The sequence below is a fragment of the Dendrobates tinctorius genome, unplaced genomic scaffold (assembly GCF_039654945.1).
Source record: "Dendrobates tinctorius isolate UK_male_01 unplaced genomic scaffold, ASM3965494v1 ptg000120l, whole genome shotgun sequence".
Classification (NCBI taxonomy): domain Eukaryota; kingdom Metazoa; phylum Chordata; class Amphibia; order Anura; family Dendrobatidae; genus Dendrobates; species Dendrobates tinctorius.
This window is the reverse complement of record NW_027361788.1, coordinates 6556054-6577931: the sequence shown is the minus strand read 5'-3', so window position 1 is coordinate 6577931 and position 21878 is coordinate 6556054. Positions and strand designations below refer to the sequence as shown.

The 21878-nt window shown below is 43.5% G+C and overlaps 1 protein-coding gene across 2 annotated transcripts in view; it reads right to left on the bottom strand.

The window, feature by feature from the left end:
• Positions 1–579: 579 nt before the first annotated feature.
• Positions 580–21878, bottom strand: part of LOC141101581 (kinesin-like protein KIF14) — a 303968-nt gene continuing 282669 nt past the window's right edge. For both annotated transcript variants that reach the window (XM_073590711.1, XM_073590710.1), the window contains exons 25-30: positions 14947–15122; positions 14307–14465; positions 13039–13173; positions 4236–4316; positions 3271–3418; positions 580–1852 (exon numbers count right to left, since the gene is read on the bottom strand). In XM_073590711.1, coding sequence (XP_073446812.1) covers positions 1452–1852; positions 3271–3418; positions 4236–4316; positions 13039–13173; positions 14307–14465; positions 14947–15122 — 1100 coding nt within the window. In that variant the 3' untranslated portion in view covers positions 580–1451. The remainder of the gene's footprint in view (positions 1853–3270; positions 3419–4235; positions 4317–13038; positions 13174–14306; positions 14466–14946; positions 15123–21878) is intronic.

Genomic DNA, 21878 nt, shown 5'->3' with positions numbered 1-21878 from the left:
GCGGGGGAGCGGGTTGTAGGCAAGTATCACACACAGTGATATCGCTAGCAATATCGCTATAACGTCACAAGTTATAGCGATATTGCTAGCGATATCTCTTAGTGTGACAGGCCCTTTAGCATTTGTGATAAGAGGAGATTTAAAAATAGAAAGCAAATTTAATCTTGCAATGTTCTTTTTTGTCAATATTAAATGACAATTGCTGAATTCCATCCCCCATGTCTGCTCATTAATATTGTAGTTTTTTTTGTTTTTTTTTAAGGAAGGTTTTTATTTTGAATTTTGATTTTCATGCTGTGGAAAAAATCCAGTTCATGCTGTGGCAGAAAATGGTGGGAACTTTTGCAAATGAAGCAGGAAATTAAGTAGCATGCAAAAGAAAGCCTGAATGCAAATTTACAGAACCTTGACACTGTTGGAAAAAAACATTTCTGCAAACGCTTCCAACGTGATCATGAGAAATGAAGAGTCAAAATAATTATAAAAATCATGTAAGAAAGACCCCTGTAAATTATAAGCTCTATAAATTAACCAGCAAATGCTACTGAAAAAAAAAAAAAAACTAGTGCACGGCGATCATCATAGCATATATACTTTATTAAGAACAAATACATAAACCAAGCAGTGACTGTAAAGAGCAATGAGTAGAAAAGCCATTTAAAGAGAACCTGTCATGTAAAATATAGGCTTAATCCTCACGTAAACAATAAAAATCCTACCTGCCTTACTAAAGAAATGTGTTAAAGTGAACTTCGATCCTTCCCTGCAACCGCTTGCTTCTAGTCATCGGGGCGGTGCAGGGAATGATTACAGTTATTGCTTACCGCACACTGACCAGCTTGTAATCACTCCTTGAAAACTTTGCACATATGCAGCAGAGCTGGTTGTCAGTTAGAGAAGGCTTCAATCAATGTACAGGGAGTAATTACAGCTGCTATCTTTCTGCAGTAAACTGTGACTATAACTGCTCCCTGTCCCACCCCAATGACTAGAAGCAAGCGGCTGCAGGGAGGATACAAATTCATTTTCTCCCTGTAGCCACCCTTCCAGTAAGGCAGCTAGGCAGGATTTTAAGGCTATTTATCTTCAGATTCACCCTATATCTGCATGTAAACCGTTTTTTTTTTTTTGGGGGGGGGGCAGGACATGTTTATTTTAAATAAACAGAGCAGATATAGGAATATTCCGTGCACAAGCCAACATAAATTAATGTCACACCTTACAAAACACAAATATACTAAATCGAGCAATTCTTACATGCGAGACGAGACTTTTTTTTCCTTAGGTCACAAGTTAATAAAATTTTGAATAATATTTTAAGTTAGGTCAATACTATTGAGAATTCCAAACTCTGAACTCAGCCAAGATTCCATGTAGATGAGGTTTTAAAGAAGATACTTGTATGAATAATTACTTTATAAGGTTTAAGTGACTACAAATAATCAAGATGGTCAAATCATTGCTTTTTTGCTTTCATAACTCATATTTTCCCTCAGCATGGCTTCATAATTCCATTTTGCTATTGCCACCCTAACAGAGTCTTGACTTCTCCCCCACAAATGAATGCCGAGGTCAGCTCTAGTATCTCCAGGCAATTGCCTATTGTTGGTTGAGTGTAACATCCCGGAATTAATACCTCCCAGAACCTTAATTAGCCGCAATAAATTTCCGACTGAAGAATGCAATTCAGGGACAGCTGCCTCAATGTTCTTCATCACCAGTGACAGGTCAAAGTCTTGTTGGTGGCCTGAAATTTCATTGCACAAAGAGGAGAACGCTTTGGCTGACAGAGAAGCACTTTTGAAAAATCCCTCCAAGTCCTGCCTCATTGTTAAAAAGTCCATAGTTCCATCTGTAAACCAAAACATGTATTCAAGAGATGCATCATTGGTTAGAGTTAACAAGGAGACTTCATGAAAACTAAAGATTTGAGAGTCTTAGTCCAGTTGTGTTTTATAATATGTCTCTCCAACATTAGAGAGACATTTCTTAAATAACCAAAGAAGGAAAGGTTCCAAAAGAATGAATAAAACTAAGAATGTCAATCCTTTTTCTTTCCGGTTAATAAATCCTAACATCAAATATTTTATAATACCGTGGGCCTCATTTTTCAATGCCATAACAGAAAAACTAACCTTCTTGACTACAGAAACCAAGAGAGCTTTTTTTTTTCTAACATAACTAACACCTTAACTTAATTTTCAAGTTTACTGTGTAGACTGAGACAAGGTCAGCAGAGTCAGCTCATTATTATAAAAGGGCGAAGGGATTTAGTGCTTATTCACATCACTAATTTTGGTCCAATTTTCATCAGCATTTGTAACCCAGCAGTGGCTCCAAAATAAGAAGAGATGTGAATGCTTCTATACATGTTACACCATTTGGATTACAAATACTGACATGCAGTGTCGGCCTGGGGTGCCAAGGGCCCACCAGTAACCAACTCCAGGGCCCCACATTTAAGCTACATGCAAATGTGATATTATCCTCAATCACAAATTTATATAACAATGATCTGGGTAGATTGATAAATGAGTAAGATGCCACCTGTATCTGTACATGGTGAATAAAGTATATTATACCAAATACTGATCATATAAGAGGGTGATGGCCCACTCTAGAACAGGGGCCCACCAGAGGATTCTCCTGTTATCCTTTGGGCCAGTCCTTCTGACATGGTATTTAAGACCTTAAAGAGGTTTTCTGGTGCATGATCGACTGGTATTGTGCACATGTACCATTAGATTATGATACTGGATGATTGCGCACCTATTTCATTAGGTGTGATCGGCACAGTTCAACTCTGACAAAGTTAGAGGCACCCCACAGTGCTGTAGAACCCCATACTTAATGACCTTTTCTTTATATATTACTGGATGGGTAATAGGGGAAGATATCAACACTATGAATACAATGCTCAAACTCCTTTGGCCTTGGGAAAAAGCTGGCTATATTGGTATGTTTCCTCCTCCCCATATCATACCATGAAGGTCTTAGATTTTTAATTGTTTAAAATATTTTTTTCTTCATATTTTTATAATCATTGCCAGAAGCTGGAATTTTCTCATTCTTTGATTGTTACTTTACGTTTTGTCAGAACGTCATTCTGTGCACGCTGGGTTACAGGATATTGTGAGCTGGCAAAACTCCTTTTTTACCTTTTGATAAAATGTACTCAAAGATTAATACTGACAACTTAATGCCTTTGCAATTAAATACTAGTTCATGACATTTAAATCACTATTAAAATTATAAAGACGAATAGCATACCTGATATATATTGCACACATTTGGTGGTAACTTCCCTCAAATGCATAACAAAGTCTTTAAGACCGTGGGCGACACTTTTATAATAATAATGGATGGACAGGTCCTGGGTATAATCTTGCTTCTGGCACTTCATAGATTGGAAATGCATCTTAAAACAACAAAAAGACAAACAAACATGAAAACCACTTTAATGATAAAAATGACAGAGCAAAGGGATAGCACCAGTAAAACAACCGCTATTCACATGGCCGATGGTGGTGTCTGATTTTGCATCCTGATAGGTAGTATACTGGAAATGGATAGATTGTAAAATAATGGCTTTTGGGGTGTTTTTTTCTTTTCCTCATTCTAATTGGCAATAACGTCTAAAGCCCCCGTTACACACTGCGATATCGTTAGCAATATCGCTGTAAAGTCACCGATTTTGTGACGTTGCAGCGATATTGCTAGCAATACTTACTTAATACTGATACTTACCTCCGACTGGCTCCCCCGCTGCTCATCGTTGGTCGTGCGAGAAGGTCCTGGATCATTTCCTGCTGGGCTTCCTGTGGCGCCGACGAGTGAGGCGTGGACGCGGGCGGGAGGACGTCAGGATCGCCGCGTCTGACAGGTAAGTAGCAACCCCCGACCCCTGCTATGTCGCTGGTGAGATCTGCCTGTGTGGCAGCTCACTAGCGACCACTTAGCGATGCACCAGCGATCCATATCGTTGTCGGGATCGCTGGTGCATCGCTATGTGTAACGGTACCCTAAGTCTGAAATGCAAAAATTTTGGTACATTTAGTCAAACATGCCCTTCACATCGGAGCACTTTGCTGCATCACAACTCTTAAGGAGCTGTTGCCTTAGAACCAACGATCATATCCCATCTCGAAGCTTGTTTCATGATCTCATAACAATTTCAATGCAACAGTTATTTTTGGCATCTGTCGAATACTTATATGACAAATGAAATTACTTACCCAAAATTGTCTGCATGTGTTAAGGTAATTTTCAGAAGATTGTCCTAGAGGCAGTAAACATTTTCTTACGTCCTCTGCCAGCTAAAGTGAAAATATAGTAAAAAAAAAAAAAATCCACAAGTTATTTTTTACATATTATATCGCATATTCTAAGCTATTTTTTTTTTTTTTTATCTAAAACACAAAATAAAATTCTGAAACTTCATCTATACCTCATACAGTTAAAGTTTATTAAAGTTTACAACGTGCAATTTTCACCAGCTATATATAAATGAGCTATGCTTAAGTTGTTGAGACCTTTAATAATTGTCATTTTTAAGATAGCTGTTATTACAGTTTGAGCATGTTAAACTGACCACATTGTGGAATAAATGACCAAGGTTTTTTGAGATTTGTTTTTATAATTTTTCATCACCACAGCAAGAGAGATTAGTTTAAATTTAGATTGTACTTTATGCTGAAACCAAGGAGGTGTTACCAAAGATTATTCTCTTGTGGGAGTGGTTAATTTTTCCCCTACATAATGTTGACCAATCATAAATTAGAAGGTGTATAGGAGGGGGGATAAATAAAACCACGCCCCCAAAAAGACTTTCTGTGCTAGACATGTAATAACACAGCCCTGCTCTCCTATGTGTTTCATCTATTTTGATTACAAAAGGCTTGCTAAGGCTGGCTTCACATTTGCGTATCTGTGCACAGCGTTTGATCCGCATGCATCATGCGTACATATCTTTAACATGGTGTACGCAGAAACATGCGTTTGCATGTGTTCGCTTGTGGATGCATACGCATGTGTCATTTCGCGGTGTGCAGCGAACGTAAGTAACATGTTACATTTTTTGAGGTGTCAAACATGTGCTGCCATACGTATGTGGATGATTGCGGATGAAGTGCGCCCAAACACATTACTGTCTATGGGAACACATTGGTACGCAAGGAGATACGTACACATGTGTTCTTCACAATGAGCAGGTCCAGGAAGTGTTAAATTAAAACATTGTTTTTATTTTTAATAACATTTTTTTTCACAATCCCTGTGTTTTCTTTAGCTCTTTATTTAACCCCTTCACCCCCAAGGGTGGTTTGCACGTTCATGACCAGGCCAATTTTTACAATTCTGACCACTGTACCTTTATGAGGTCATAACTCTGGAACGCTTCCATGGATCCCGGTGATTCTGACATTGTTTTCTCGTGACATATTGTACTTCATGTTAGTGGTAAAATTTCATTCAAATAACTTGTGTTTATTTGTGAGAAAACCGGAAATTTGGCAAACATTTTGAAAATTTTGCAATTTTCCAACTTTGAATTTTTATGCCCTTAAATCACAGAGATACGGCACACAAAAAACTTGATAACTAACATTTCCCACATGTTTACTTTACATCAGCACAATTTTGGAACCAAAAATTTTTTTTGTTAGGAAGTTATAAGGGTTAAAAGTTGACCAGTGATTTCTCATTGTTACAGCACCATTTTATTTTTAGGACCACATCACATTTGAAGCCACTTTGAGGGGTCTATATGATAGAAAATACCCAAAAGTGACACCATTCTAAAAACTGCACCCCTTAAGGTGCTCAAAACCACATTCAAGAAGTTTATTAACCCTTTAGGTGCGTCACAGGAATTTTTTTGAATATTTAAAAAAAAATGAACATCTAACTTTTTTTCACAAAAAAAATACTTCAGGTTCAATTTTTTTTATTTTACCAAGGGTAACAGGAGAAATTGGACTGCAAAAGTTATTGTGCAATTTGTCCTGAGTACGCTGATACCTGATATGTGGGGGGGGGGGAATGACTGTTTCGGCGCATGGCAGAGCTCAGAATGGAAGGAGCGCTGTTTGACTTTTTCAATGCAAAATTGGCTGGAATTCAGATCGGACGCCATGTCACGTTTGGAGAGTCCCTGATGTACCTAAACAGTGGAAACCCCCTACAAGTGACACCATTTTGGAAACTAGACCCCCCAAGGAACTTATCTAGATATGTGGTGAGAACTTTGAACCCACAAGGGCTTTACAGAAGTTTATAACATACAGCGGTACAATTAAAAAAGATCATTTTTGTGGAAAAAAATGATCTTTTCACCCTCAATTCTTATTTTTCCAAGGGTAACAGGACCCTAAAAGTTATTGTGCAATTTGTCCTGAGTACGCTGATACCTCACATGTGGGGGTAAACCACTATTTGGGCGCATGGCAGAGCTCGGAAGGGAAGCAGCGCCATTTGACATTTTTGACTGGAATTGAGATCGGACACCATGTCGCGATTGGAAAACCCCTGATGTACCAAAACAGTGGCAACCCCCCACAAATGACACCATTTTGTAAACTAGACGCCCCAAGGAACTTATCTAGATGTGTGGTGAGCACTTTGAACCCCCAAGGGCTTCACAGAAGTTTATAATGCCCGGGCATGAAAATAAAAAAATCGTATTTTTTCCACAAACATGATCAATTAGTCCCCAATTTTTTCATTTTCCCAAGGGTAACAGGAGAAATTGGACCCCAAAAGTTGTTGTCCAATTTGTCATGAGTACGCTGACACCCCATATGTGGGAGAAAACTACTGTATGGACACACGTCGGGGCTCGGAAGGGAAGCAGTGACGTTTTGGAATGCAGGCTTTGATGGAATGGTCTGCGGGTGTCATGTGTGTTTGGAGAGCCTCTGATGTACCTAAACTATTGAAACTCCCCACAAGTGACCCTATTTTGGACACTAGACCCCCCACGTAACTTATCTAGATGTGTGGTGAGCACTTTGAACCCCCAAGTGCTTCACAGAAGTTTATAACGCTCGGAAGTGAAAATAAAAAAATCATTTTTTTCCACAAAAATGATATTTTTGCCCCCAGTTTTTTATTTTCCTAAGGGTAACAGGAGAAATTGGACCCCAAAAATTGTTTTGCAATTTGTCCTGAGTAGGCTGATACCCTACATGTGGGGGTAAAACACTGTTTGGGCGCATGGCAGAGCTTGGAAGGGAAGGAGCACCATTTGACTTTTTCAACTCAGAATTGGCTGGAATTGAGATCAGATGCCATGTTGCATTTGGAGAGCCCCTGATGTGCCCAAACAGTGGAAACCCACGATTCTAACTCCAACCCGAACCCCAACACACCCCTAACCCTAATCTCAGCCCTAGCCCTAACCCTAATGGGAAAATGGAAATAAATACTTTTTATTTTATTATTTTTCCCTAACTAAGGGGGTGATAACACTGGGTTTGATTTACTATTTATGGCGGTTTTTATGTTTGGCAGCTGTCGCACGCTAAAAGACGCTTTTTATTGTAAAAATAGTTTTTGCATCACCACATATTGAGAGCTATAATTTTTCCGTATTTTGACCCACCGAGTCATGTGAGGTCTTATTTTTTGCGGGACGAGTTGACATTTTTATTGGTACCATTTTCGGGCACGTGACATTTTTTGATCGCTTTTTATTCCGATTTTTGGGACGCAGAATGAACAAAAACCAGCGTTTCATGAATTTCTTTTGGGGGAGTGCGTTTACACCATTCTGTGTGCGGTAAAATTGATAAAGCGGTTTTATGCTTCGGGTCAGTACGGTTACAGCGATACCTCATTTTATGTTTTTGTCGGTTTTATGCAATGAAAACTATTTTATATAAAAAAATAATTATTTTTGCATTGCTTTATTCTGCGAGCTATAACTTTATTTTTTCGCTGATGATGCTGTATGGCGGCTCGTTTTTTGCGGGACAAGATGACGTTTTCAGCGGTACCATGGATATTTAAATGCGTCTTTTTGATCGCGCGTTATTACACTTTTTGTTTGGCGGTATGATAAATCATTTTTTGCTTCGGTTTTTATTTTTATTTTTTAAGGGGTTCGCTAAAGGGGTTAACTAATGGGACAGTTTTATAGGGCGGGTCGTTACGGACGCGGCAATACCTAATATGAGTACTTTTATTGTTTGTTTTTTTTATTATTTCCAAAAAATGGATTTATTTGGGGGAACATTTTTTTTTTTTTCTAATTTATTTGGCGATTTTTTTTTTAATTATTTTACCACTTTTTTTATTTTTTTTTTCACTTTATTAAATAGTCCCAGGTGGGACATCACTGTCCTGTGACAGATCGCTGATCTGTCACATCACAGATCACTGTGACAGATCAGCGATCTGTCACAGGCAGTGCCGAAGGCTTCCTCATGCCTGCGCTTTGCAGGCACTGAGGAAGCCAGCTTCCTGCAGGCCCCCGAAGGCCCCCGTCGCCATCTTGGATTCAGGGGCCTGCAGGAAAGGAGCCCCCCCGCAGCAGCACTGCACATTGCGCTGCCGTGGGGGGCTCAGGGAAGCACGGAGGGAGCCCCCTCCCTGCCGATGCTTCCCTTTAACCCCCGGTACACCGCGATCATGTTTGATCGCGGTGTGCAAGGGGTTAACGTGTCGGGGGCGGTCCGTGACCGCCCCTGACACATTGTGCCAGGTGTCAGCTGTGATAATCAGCTGACACCCGGTCGCGATCAGCGGCGCTCACCACGTGGGCGCCGCTGATCGCGGTAGACGTACTATCCTGTCCATGGGCATAGGGGCCCGGGTCCCATGGACGGGATAGTACGTCTGATGTCAGGAAGGGGTTAAACACTAGATGGTGGCCCGATTCTAATGCATCGTGTATTCTAGAATATATATGCAGTTTTTTTTGAAGATTTAATAATAATGCAATAATGCACCCCCAATCCTGATGTGTATGGTTCTCTCACCCCCAATCCTGGTATGCATGGTCCCCTGACCCCCCAATCCTGGAATGCATGGTCCTCTCACCTCTTTTTCCTGGTATGCATGGCCTTCTTACTCCCCTTTTGGGGTATGCATGGTCCCCTCACCCCCCAATCCTGGAATGCATGGTCCTCTCATCCCCCAATCCTGGTATGCATGGTCCCCTCACCCCCCTTTCCTGATATGCATGGTCCCCTCACCCCCCCAATCCTGGTATGCATGATCCTCTTACCCCCCTTTTGGGGTATGCATGGTCCCTTCACCCCCCAGTACTGGTATGCATGGTCCTCTCAGCCCCCAATCCTGATATGCATGGTCCCCTCACCCCCCTTTCGTGCTATGCATGGTCCCCTCACCCCTCTATCCTGGTATGCATGGTCCCCTCACCACCTTTCTTGGTATGCATGGTCCCCTCACCCCTCTATCCTGGTATGCATGGTCCCCTCACCACCTTTCTTGGTATGCATGGTCCCCTCACCCCCCAATCCTGGTATGCATGGTCCCCTCACCCCCTAATCCTGGTATGCATGGTCCCCTCACCCCCTAATCCTGGTATGCATGGTCCCCTCACCCCCCAATCCTGGTATGCATGGTCCCCTCACCCCCCAATCCTGGTATGCATGGTCCCCTCACCCCCCAAATCCTGGTATGCATGGTCCCCTCACCCCCCAAATCCTGGTATGCATGGTCCCCTCACCCCCCAATCCTGGTATGCATGGTCCCCTCACCCCCCAATCCTGGTATGCATGGTCCCCTCACCCGCCAATCCTGGTATGCATGGTCCCCTCACCCCCCAATCCTGGTATGCATGGTCCCCTCACCCCCCCAATCCTGGTATGCATGGTCCCCTCACCCCCCAATCCTGGTATGCATGGTCCCCTCACCCCCCAATCCTGGTATGCATGGTCCCCTCACCCCCTTTCCGTGTAACCGCGACCAATCAGCGTCGCGGCCAATCAGCAACGCGGCCCTGTACAAAAATATTTAAAAAATTTTAAAAAAAGTTATTCTCACCTTCCGATGGCCTCCTGTCTTCTTTCCACGTGCCCGGCCTCGCGTTCCCAGTAATGCTTTGCAGCTTAGACCGCTGATGACGTCGGTCTTCTTTCTCGCTCTCACGAGAGTGACATCGGTCTTCTTTCTCGCTCTCGCGAGAGTGACGTCGGTCTTCTTTCTCGCTCTCGCGAGAGTGACGTCATCAGCGGTCTAAGCCGCAAATCATTACTGGGAACGCGATGCCGGGCACATGGAAAGATGACAGGAGGCCGTCGGAAGGTAAGAATAACTTATTTTAATTCTCTTTTTTACAGATTAAGGCTTGCGGGAAGGGCATCTAACGCATAAGGGTTTTCCCTTGGGTTTAGTGAACAGAATTTTTCCACTCTTGTTCCATTTGACTGCAAACAAGTCTATTTCTGGAAACCCACATGAATTATCTGATGAAACACCTGTCCCCTTTATATTTATTAGGGCAAAAGGTGTTGTTCTTCCAGCTGGAAGAGATAGTTTGCTGCTTTCCATTAGCGAGTGGAACCTTGTCCTCCCTCCTCCCCTCCTGGTAGTGGATATACGCCACCGTAGCCCAGATGTCTCACATAACACAAGTGTAATGACCAAGAAATTAAGAAAAGCCCATTAGAGCCCCTTCTACTGACCCCAACTCCTTCAGGTTTGACGAGTGACCCCTCTCAAAGAGTGACCAACAACCATGAATTGTTTGGACTCTCAGGTGTGCCCTTTCAACCTGAATTGCTTGAATCTGTTGTGATTATGTCGCTCACAGGCTTCATCCATTGGCCTTCTGATGTTAGGCTGTTGCTCTTATATAGCACTTCAGGAAGGAAAGTTGGAGTGAAAGCGCTCCATCTGTGGTGTTTCTCCAATTTATGTGGGACTCACAGTGCCTCCTTCCTGGTCTGCCTTTCCAGATTACTGCCCTCCCCAGTTAGATCCAAATAGGACACGCCATTCCCCAGCGCACACCGGTCGGCGATGCCCACATAGGGCGCAGCCATCTTTCCTGGCACACCCCTCTGATATCACTCTGGCACGCCCAATCCCAGCGTGCCTTGCGTCTGTGCTGCTGCATTCAACGGTACTGGTGCATAGTGGTTCCAAGTGCTGATATGGTCAGACCAAGGCCAGTCTGTCAATTGTGAGGGTTAATAATAAAATAATAAAAAGGTTTGTATTGCCAGTTGGGATGTTTGGCCTCGTATGGCCGGGCACTGGTTAGGGTCCTGGGAGTTAGGTGGTGATGGACAATGCCAGATGATTAACCCCTTCCCAACTAGGGCTGGCTCCCAGGGGAGTTGGATCAGGAATGGTGCAGCAAAGAATGATCAGCATTAGACAAAGTAACGATCAGTTTGTACCTTTTACTACAGTCCTGCAAACCATTCCAAAAACGTCCATACAATTGACATACAGGGTCTTGGTTAAACCTGCCAGGTGAGGGCTCAGTTTCTCTGTTTTGAGGTTGTGTAGCCTTCCTGCTGCCAATTATACTTCTGGTAAACAATTCTTTGGATCCCCAGGGATCCAAGGTACAGTTACTGGATCCATGAGCCCTTCCAGCGAGCTGACAACGTGAATCCTGTCAGAACTCTTACTTCTTACAACAGTGTCCCTGATTCCATGCACACTTATTCTACTTTTATAAAGACTGAGCAGACTCACAGTTTAGCGCAGACTCTGGAAGTCTCTGTGCTCCAGGGACTAGTAACATGCCTTATGCAGCTGTCTTTGCAGAGAGCATGCTGTTTTTTCTCTTTGAGGTTCAGGCAAAGGTGGACATTCTGCCAGTAAGGGATCGGGTAGCAATGTATGGATGCAATTATAACTGCAGAGAACTTAGCCCTCACCATAGCTGGCAATACAGATAAATTACATAACACAAGCAGGCATTTTGTGGTGCTATAGACATGGGCACCACACGGCCGTGACAACAACAGAGCGCTCTGCCGCTTCTTGCGTGTCCCAACTGGACCCAGCACAAACCCGGGGAGGAAGGCGGCGTGGCAGTTGGAAACATGCAAAGCATCTGTGTCTCTGCCACACACACATACAACAAAGCCCACCGCGGACTGTGCTTACAGAGACCTGAAGGCCGGTGCCACAGGCATGTAGCTTGCTTTTCTGAATGCAGAGATAGGGCTGGACAATACATTTTCTTCCTTCTTCAATGCAGAATTTCAAGCACAAGGTTTCCATCAAGTACAGGAAACTAACTTATGCAGGGGGAGAAGTGCCTCACTTTTAGTTCAGTGACTTTCCTGTCCATAGTGGGCAGATCCCTTTCTCAGATGTGCAGAATTGGATAAAGGGAAAATAGTATAATATGAAGCTCTGCTGCAGTGACCTGAAGATAAACGCTAATCTATACCAAGCATAGTCACCCAGAAAAAGGGAGGACAGAAGTGTGAGTGGTCCCTTCAGATCCCCACCCTCTGTTTCTTTAGTGTTAGAACAGACATGGGCAGCAGTGTGAGCAGCCTCATCTTCCTTCAGCACCCCTGGTATCTCCAGTATTAGATCACAGACACAGTGGACAGCAGTGTGAGCATCTTAGCTCACACTCCTGGTATCTCCATTATTAAAACAGAATATTCCCTTGGAGCACATCCAGGAAGGGGGCAAAGCTTCGTAAATGTTTTACTGCACATGCTCACAGGCACATGTCTCAACATTCTTGGACAGGTTTAGGTCAGTAACAAGACCATGACCAGTTTAACTCAGACATCTACTTTAGACAAAATAATCGTGATTTGTTAATGAAGAGGTACGGTATTATTAATGTTATAAAACTGGACTAGAGATGGGCGAACCCGAACAGTAAAGTTTGGTGTCCATACCGAACACTTCATGTTCGGGCATGGACACCGTGAAGTCTATGTTATGTTTCGGGTTTGGCCCAGTTTTGTATCTGTTCCGATCATCCAGGTGTCCACCCATCTCTACAGGTAACCCCTTTAAATACAAGGTATACAGAGGTCATTGCCAATGCACAATTTAATTTTAGTTTTGGGGATGTGTGTTTGATACCTTATAACTCTCCAACCATGCTTTCTGGTACATGCCTTCCAAGCAGAGAACCTCACCGGCCAGGAAATCAATCAGCTCTATCAGTGAGTTTTCACTTCCACTAAGGAAACTGTTTTTTATGTTGAGTGAGATGAACTGATGGGACAAATGAAATATTAGCAATTCTGTAGATGTCAAACTTTATGCACTTCTCCGTTTAGGTCACACACACCAAAAAAATAAACTTAAAACACATTTTATACATTAGAGACATGCAAATAAAAGGCTAATTTTTGCTTTTTAAGGAAATCTGTCACCCTCTGGATGGTTTTGATTACTATGGACATACAGGTAATAGAATGGTTAAACCAGTGTTACCTATATGCCTCATAGCTGTGGTGTAAATCTTGAGAACTACATTTATAATGTTTTATGTTAATGATTTCTTCCAGGCTCCAGGGTGTGAGGGGCCTGGAAGAAATTACTGCTTCCTGATTATAATTATGATACCCTCCTCGCATCAGCATCACACTGACCTGTCTGATGCTGTAATCCCACGCTTGCGCTGTGCATGCGCGCAATTACATGAAACCTGTCCGCCCTCCTACAGGCAGTGTCTGCACTGATCTTCTGCGTAGGCGATTCTCTGCTACTGTGCAGTGACCCACCGTGCCTTTTCTATCAGATGGAACACTTAAACCATTATAGCCCATGAGGTCGTTTACATGGTTACGATTTTGTGGACAAAGTATCCATAAAAAGAAAATGGCTAGTAGAAGCTTTATTTTTTTCCTTTTTGCATTTGAGAAAAATTAATGCCATTCTGTTGAAAAATTGATCCAGCGCACTGATTAAAAACATTGTTTTTTCTAAAAAAAAAACAAAACAAAACAAAAAGACAACCACCTGTAGATCGGTGGAGGTCACCTTTACAGATCCTGCACTATGAGGGACTGTTTAGCCTGCGCAACACCACTCCATTTGGACAGGACTGCAGGAAATAGACCAGTACAGTTCTCCATCTCTGAATCTTCCATAGACAAAGATTAGAGTGGCGACAAGCAAGTGTACCATTTAAAGCCATGCACTTTGGGGCTCAGTTACTGAAATTTATGATAATCCTAAGGGATCATTACAGTATCGCCCTACAGAGCTGGAAAAGCCTTTTAAACTTACATGTTACACCCCACATAAAAGTAACTGCTTATTCGGACAATAGGTTTTGATGTGAAAAGTTGAATAAAGTAAAAAAAATAATTTATGTGATTTAATGGGGTCTATTCCAGTACCTCTGTCTGCTCCAGGTCACATTTATCATCCAAGCTCTGACTGATGTTGGGTTGCCTGGTGATCGAGAGGCGGCCAAGCAAACCGGCAATGACGGTGACAGATTGGTCAATCTGATTCTTGGACTTTTTCAGCATTGATGTAATGTCACATTCATAGCCCTGTGTAAAGAAAAAAAAAAAAGCTGCCATAACACAGGAGATCAACAGGAGGTGGCCTGCCCTGCAACTTGTATCGGCGGAGCGCAAAATACCAGCCCAACACTATGTAGCAGTGTCCGCTCTTTATTTACATGCACCAAGCTAAACTATAAAAACTATATTTATCATGCATTACAAAGTACAAGAGGAGAAGTTTTCAAAAAGTTTTGCTTTTGCTTTAACAGTGATACAATGTGAAAAAGTTTTGCCATTACTGTAATGTGTGAAAAGTGTTAAAACTAAGACTCACAGTCTTCTTTCTCATTCACAGCACGTCAAATTTATGAGCTGCTCTCTTAAAAAATGTCCTTTTTGTTGGTTTTATTGCTGGCCATTACACAACTCCTTTCAGAGCCATGGAAACCAACAAAAAACACTTTGCCCAGAGATGTGACTCAACGTGGGGTAAATTCAAGGTAGGGGGTGGTTGAAGGAGACATACATGTAGGAGAAACACCACACTGTCCCCCAGCTTCTTCACTTCGGCAATTAACTGCTGTTTGGGGTACACTGTCTGGGTGTCGGGAGCTTCATCAATCAATCGGACAGAAATAGCCATCCGGTTAAAAGCAGAGGAGATGGTTATCAGATGCAGCTGGATGTTCATGTCACTGGGTTCTTCAATACAAGAAAAGAAAAAAAAACAAAAAAAATTAGCATACTCCTTGATGGAAATTAAACTGGCCAGCCACCACTGAGATGAAACAATGAGGTCTACAAGAGGGATAAGGAGGTTGGAAGAGGTTTGAAAGTCATTGAAAAACAATTTCCAAGCACAAAATCTCATTGCATTAAAATGTAATTGCATTTTTTAACTGCATAAGCAAGGTACTGTTAAGTCACCTCTACACTGAAAGTCAATCCATTTAATAAATATTTTCAACAGCATTTTTAGGCATTTCGAAAACTTGTTTCAGTATGAAATGTTTTCGATCAAAAATTAACCTTCAAGGATTTTTTTTGTTTGTTTTTTAGGTAAGGAAATGTGCTGTAATAAGTCATGTACATAATTATTAAACACTATGATGGCTCGTGCAGATGACTTATCAGTCTGAATTCGATTTGACAAGACATGAAATTGCACTCGGCCGAATGATATTCTTTGGGGCCCTTACACATGTCAGATTTGTAATTTGGACAGAGCTGGTCTGGGAGCAGAGAAAAACAAGGTTACTTACTTGGTAGCTGGTTTTTCCAGAGCCCATGATAGCACACCTGAGAGAGGGATCTGCCCAGCCAGAACAGGAACCTCCTGAAACATAAGGGTGGTACCTCTCCCCCCACTTCAGTTGGTTACAGAGCATGAGAGGGCCTCCCGGTTAATTACACATATAACCAACACCACATTATATATACACCCAACTATAGTGCACACCCATAAAGTGAAATGGGAGGGGGGGGGAATATACGGGTGCGGTCATGGGCTCTGAAAAAAACGGCTACTGGTAAGTAACCTTGGTGTTTACCCTTCACCCCTGACAGCACACCTGAGTGACTTTAGGAGAATCTGAAACACCTTAGGGAGGGACCACCACTTGCAGCACCCTTCTACCAGAGGTCAAGTCAGCAGAAGATGGTAGATCCAATCTAAAGTGCCTAAAGAAGGTGGACGGTGAGGACCAGGTAGCGGCCTTACAGATTTGGTCAATCGATACCTCTGCTTTTTCTGCACAGGAGGTCACCACGGCTCTGGTGGAGTGAGCCTTGATGCCATCAGGGATCGGAGGACCACAATCAGAGTAAGCTACACTAATGGCCTCCCTAATCCACCTGGCAATAGTACGCTTTGACACCCCAAAACCCTTCCTACTACCCTAGAAGTCTATGAATAAGGACTGTGACTTCCTCCACTGGTTAGTCACTGACATATACCCTAACAGCGCCCTTCTAATATCCAGGTTATGAAACTTAATTTCACCAGGGTTTCTGGAGGTATCACAGAAAGAGGGTAGAACAATCTCCTGACTTCGATGAAACTTTGAAGCTACCTTGGGAAGATAAGCAGGATCTGGTTTTAAACACAACCCTATCCTCATATACAGCTCTGGCAAAAATTAAGACTACCACATCAAAACCCTGTCATGGGCAACCCATTCTCCAGACCTGAACCCCATTGAAAACCTCTGGAATGTAATGAAGATGATGGATATTCACAAGCTATCAAACAAAGAAGAACTGCTTGAGTTTTTGCGTCAGAAGCAGTGTGAAAGACTGGTGGAAAGCATGCCAAGATGCATGAAAAGCTGTGATTAAAAAAATCATGGTTATTCCACAAAATATTGATTTCAGAACTCTTCCTGAGTTAAAACATTAGTATTGTTGTTTCTAAACGATTGTGAACTTGTTTTATTTGCATTATTTGAGGTCTGAAAGCACTGTTTTGTTTTGTTTTTTTAATTTTAACCATTTTTTGTTTGTCAGAAAAAATTTTTTATTGCTTGGAAAGTCAGACATGTTGTCAGAAGTTTATAGACTAAAAGAACAATTTACATTTTACTCAAAAATATACCTATAAAGAGAAAAATCAGACAAACTGAACATTTTTCAGTGGTCTCAAATTTTGCCAGAGCTGTATCTGTGTACAAGGAGGATTTATAGATAGAGCCTGCAAGTCACTCACCCTACGGACTGATGTTAGTACCACCAATATGATTGTTTTAAGGGTAAGATATTTTACTGATAACTCATGTATGTTCAAACGGCTCCTTGGTCAGAGCTTCTAACACCAATTTCAGATCCCATGGGGGAGAACTTCAGAATTGGAACTGGTCTGGATCCTTTCCTCACTATATTCAAGACCCAGGTGTTGGAGGAGATGTTTTCCCAGGCCCGAACAAAGTGAAAGCCTCCCCGCTAACGCCGCTCCGGCATTATTATTGTGAGGACTTCTTGGAGGTGGAGGGGGGACCGCCAAACACGAATCCAGACTCCCTTCTTCCTCTGTCCTCCCATTTCCTTCTTTCTCCTAGAGGACGTCCTCTATTGACTATTCACCTAGGAAAAGATGACCTTCTTTGTTCCCCTGAGAACCTGGGGTAGCTTTTTTTTTTTTTCCTGTCACCTGCTTTCTCCAAGATGTCATCCAATCTTTTGTCGAATAAAAACTGGCCATCATACGGCATTCGATAGGCCAGCAGACCTGGTCGCCAATCTCAGAGTCAGCAGATGTATCTGCCAGAAATGGTGCTGGCTCCATGTAATAGAGACATCTCTGATAGAATCATGTCTCTCGACACTTTGGCTACAGCAGATGGAGGAGCAGTACAAGTCCAAACCAATAGGAACATGCAGCACAAGTTCAAGCGATTGCTGGTTTCAGTCCTCCTGCTGCCGCTTTCCCATGTGCATCTCAGATAAGTATCTGCCTTCTTATCTAAAGGGTCTCTGAGTACCCGAGTCTTCTAAGGGAAGTGCTGACCTCTTAGATGACCTGGACACAGCCCCATCTATTCTAGGGACCTTGTCCCACATTTTTGCATCCTTCTCTTCAAAGGGGTACCTCCTTTTAGAGGAGGAGGGTAGGGCACCAGACTTCTATGGCATCCTCCACTCGCTATTAATGAGGGCCTGGACCTTGGCGTTTACCAGAAAGGTCCGTTATTTCCTCTCCTCTAATCCTCCAAACATGACGTCTTCAAGAGACTTGGCCGCTTTTTCCTCCTTCAGGCCCATAGTTGTCCTAATGGCCTTAAGTAGTTTATCCATGTCCTCTATGGGAAAACACGGTCTACCTCCCGCGTCGCTATCCGAGGAGGATGACGATTCAACATAGTCTTGGCCCTGAAGTGAGTCTTAAGAGGAGTCAGAGTTAGAGGAAACCCTTTTACTCTTTTCCTTTCCTTTTTTCAACAAGATTTTAAGAGAGCCCTCCACTTTGGACCTAATAACAGATCGAAGGCTTGCTGCAAAATCAGGGGTCTCCTCATTAATGGTCTTGTGGATGCAGCTGGAGCAGAGGTCCTTCTGCCAATCCACTGCTAGGGGACTATAGCACAGAGCGCACTCCCCGTTCCTTTTAATTCCTAATGATTGAAACACACAATAGGGCCCATTAACAATATGATTGACATTAACAGAGATCACTTACCACCTGTTGTCAATCCAGGGTACCGGATTCAGAGGCTGTGGACACAGAGGAGTCCTGGGATGCCCTGTTCCTCTGGTTGGGACGGCTGCTGCTCCTGCCACTTGAACGGCTGCCTCCTTGTGTCCACGCTGATAGTGGTCGGTAGGCTGCACTGGCTGCTCCTCCTGCTGCTGCAGAAAATTGCTTTGGTCCATTTCCATCTGATGTGATGATCTGGCCTCAGCAGCTACCCGCTCTGCTTGTCATTTTAAGAAGTGGCAGTCAATGCCATCTTTTGAAGCCTCCCTTCTGATTCCGATGGTTGCCCTCCCTTGCGAAGGTCAGCCGGACATTCTTCTCCACTATCCAAATACCGGCCGGCGCCGCACAGTGCGTCATCTTGCCTCTGGCGCACCCTCCTGACATTACAAGGGTGCACCTACTAACATGCCTCGCGGCACCGCCATCTTGCCTGTGACGTCAGTGTCACCCAGAAGACACCCCAGCCACTCTACCATGCTGAGACCAGCTGGGAGCCAGGCAGCGCAGCAGGGGGGAGGGTGGTGCGGCGGACCGAGCCAGAACACAGCCAACTGCGCCGCCTGCTCGTACACATAGCCCTCGGGGGACCAGTGGATGGCGCTTCCAGCACCCAAAGGCTGGTGCCACAGATATGAGACCTGTTCTTCCGATGCCAGGACGGGCCTGGGACTTTCCTTTCACCCATTACAGGTTACTGTCCGGTTTCAGTACGGGAATCCCATCAAGGACAGGAACCCAACTGAAGCGGGGGAGAGGTACCGCCCTTATATTTCAATAGTTTGATCAGATATTTAGATCACACTTGGCTATGCAACTCAATGAGTCTGTGAAAACCATCAGACTACACATGGATGAGATTTGAGTTCAGTCTTAATTTTCCAGGACTGATCGAAAAAAATTTTTCTCCATCCGAGAGAGTGCAATCAACCAGATTATCTCAAAATGAGAGAATATACCAGTGTGACCCTAGTCTTGGGGTGTATGCACACAGAGTTTATTAGTTGTATAAAATAACACTGCGGATTTACACTTTGCATTGTGAAGGGCGAAATCCACAGCATAAATTAAAATTTAAAGTTCAGCAGTTTTTAGGAGTGAACGTGTAAGGAAGTGGCGGAGAACCTCATTGCTTCTCTCTCCCGTGTGGTACTCGGTGTGCCTATGAACTTAATACGTGTACTATGAGGTATGTTACTATATTGCATTGTGCTATGTATTATTGTGCTGTGTCTGCAATGTTCTTTGATCTGTTAGAGCCAGGGTCAGCACAGGTTAACTGGGTGGGCTGGACTTGCAGCCTCTTAGGAGTAGGAAACTCCGGCTTCCGGCTCAGAGCCTGGGCACGTTTGCCCAGTGCAGCTGCTCACCTGCGGCTGGGAGCCTTGCCAGACCCCAGGAGGGGCAAAAAGGTGCTGCCCCGGACCTTTGGGCAACACAACAGGCACCAGGACTACGTAGGTGTCTCGCCGAAGGGACTTCAAATCGTGCAGATTCCGGCATATAGACTACCTCCTCTTTCAGCCGTCATGGCTGCTGTGGGTACGGCCATGGACGTCGTTAGGGAGAGAGTGGGAAGTTAAAGTTGCACTTTATACATCCTTTTATTAATTAAACTGCTTCCCTGTTGGACTGAAGCTGTGCCTGGGATTGCATCCAATGCAAGTTAATGGGGATCCAAACTTTGGTGCTTTAAAGGCAGAAGTGACGCTGCAGTACAGACAGGCGAGCAGCAGCAGGGTGATCACACCAAAAGCATGCACATACTGCTCACCCTTTCAGCAGCAGCTCTGACATATGTGGGCAGTTTTTCAGGAAGCTCTGCACCATAAAGTTCAGCACATGCGCGTCAGACTGGCTAGGCCCAGAGCTGCTGCAAGATGTAGCCCGTTATCGCACATCACCAGGCCGGGCTTGAGGTTCAGGGGCACCAACCACGCATGTGACTGCAATTTGATCCCAGTCAACAGCTCCTGCACTGTGTGGTATTTGTCCCACAAACAGAGGAGTTTCAGAACAGCCCGCTGTATTTTCCCCCTGGCTGTGTGGACATTGGTGGTGCAGGTCTTAATGTGACCAGATGAAGAGGCGATGGACTAAACGGAGTAGGAGGAAGAGGCAACCTGAACAGAGAAACGTCTGTTCCAGTTACCATTACATTTACCCTGTGGGTAGTTAGGCGGATGTTATGTCCATGACCATGCTTACTGGTCCACGTATCGGTGGATATGTGGACCTTGCCACTGATTGCTTTGCACAGTGCACACCTTATTTTATCTATGGCAGGGATGGCACTGCTGGAAAAGTAGTGGCAGCTTGGAAGAACGTAATGTGGGGCAGCCACTGTTTTTTAAATCCAACATCATACCGGGAGCAGGGAAAAGGATAAATGGAGCCTCACTGGAATCCAGATGAACACAGGTGCCAGGAACAAGTGGCTGGATACCCACTCCTTAACAATAGCAAAGAAAAAAAAAAAAGTTCCAGCACCAGGCGTCTCTTCATGTGCACACGTTGCGGATTTGCCTGTGGAATTTTCTGCGCAGATTCTTCCACTCTTGGCAGAAAACGCAGTTAAAAATCCACGTGTTTTTGATGTGTATTTTCATGCGTATTTGTATGCGTTTTGTAAGCTAAATAAAGATCTATTTTTTAACAAAAAAAAAGAATTGTGATGTCATTTTTGTCCAACCTCTTCTTTTACATACTCCATTGAATACCATATCACATACCGTGTTCACATATAATGTACACAAAATAAATAAGTGAATATCTCTAGATATATCCATCCATCTATTTAGCCATGCGTGCCAGACTGGTAAAAGGCAAGCCTTCCGTGTCCTCACCAACAGGATGACTGACCATGGTGTCCTCCTCCTCCCTGTTCTCAGGCCTTCCACGCTGGACAGTATAATAATAATAATTTTATTTCTATAGCGCCAACATATTCCGCAGCACTTTACATTATAGAGGGAACTTCTACAGGCAATAGACATTACAGCACAGCATAGCAATAAACAAATAGATCAAAACAGTTACCAAGAGGAATGAGGGCCCTGCTCGCAAGCTTACAAATTATAAGGAAAAAGGGGAGACACGAAAGGTGGATGGTAATTTTTTATTGTTTTTTTTTTTTTGTTTGTTTGGACCATCCCTAGTGTAAGGGTGCCTTCACACTAAACGATGCACCAGCGATCCCGACAACGATACAACCTTGTCAGGATCGCTGGTGCATTGCTACATGATCGCTGGTGAGCTGTCAAACAGGC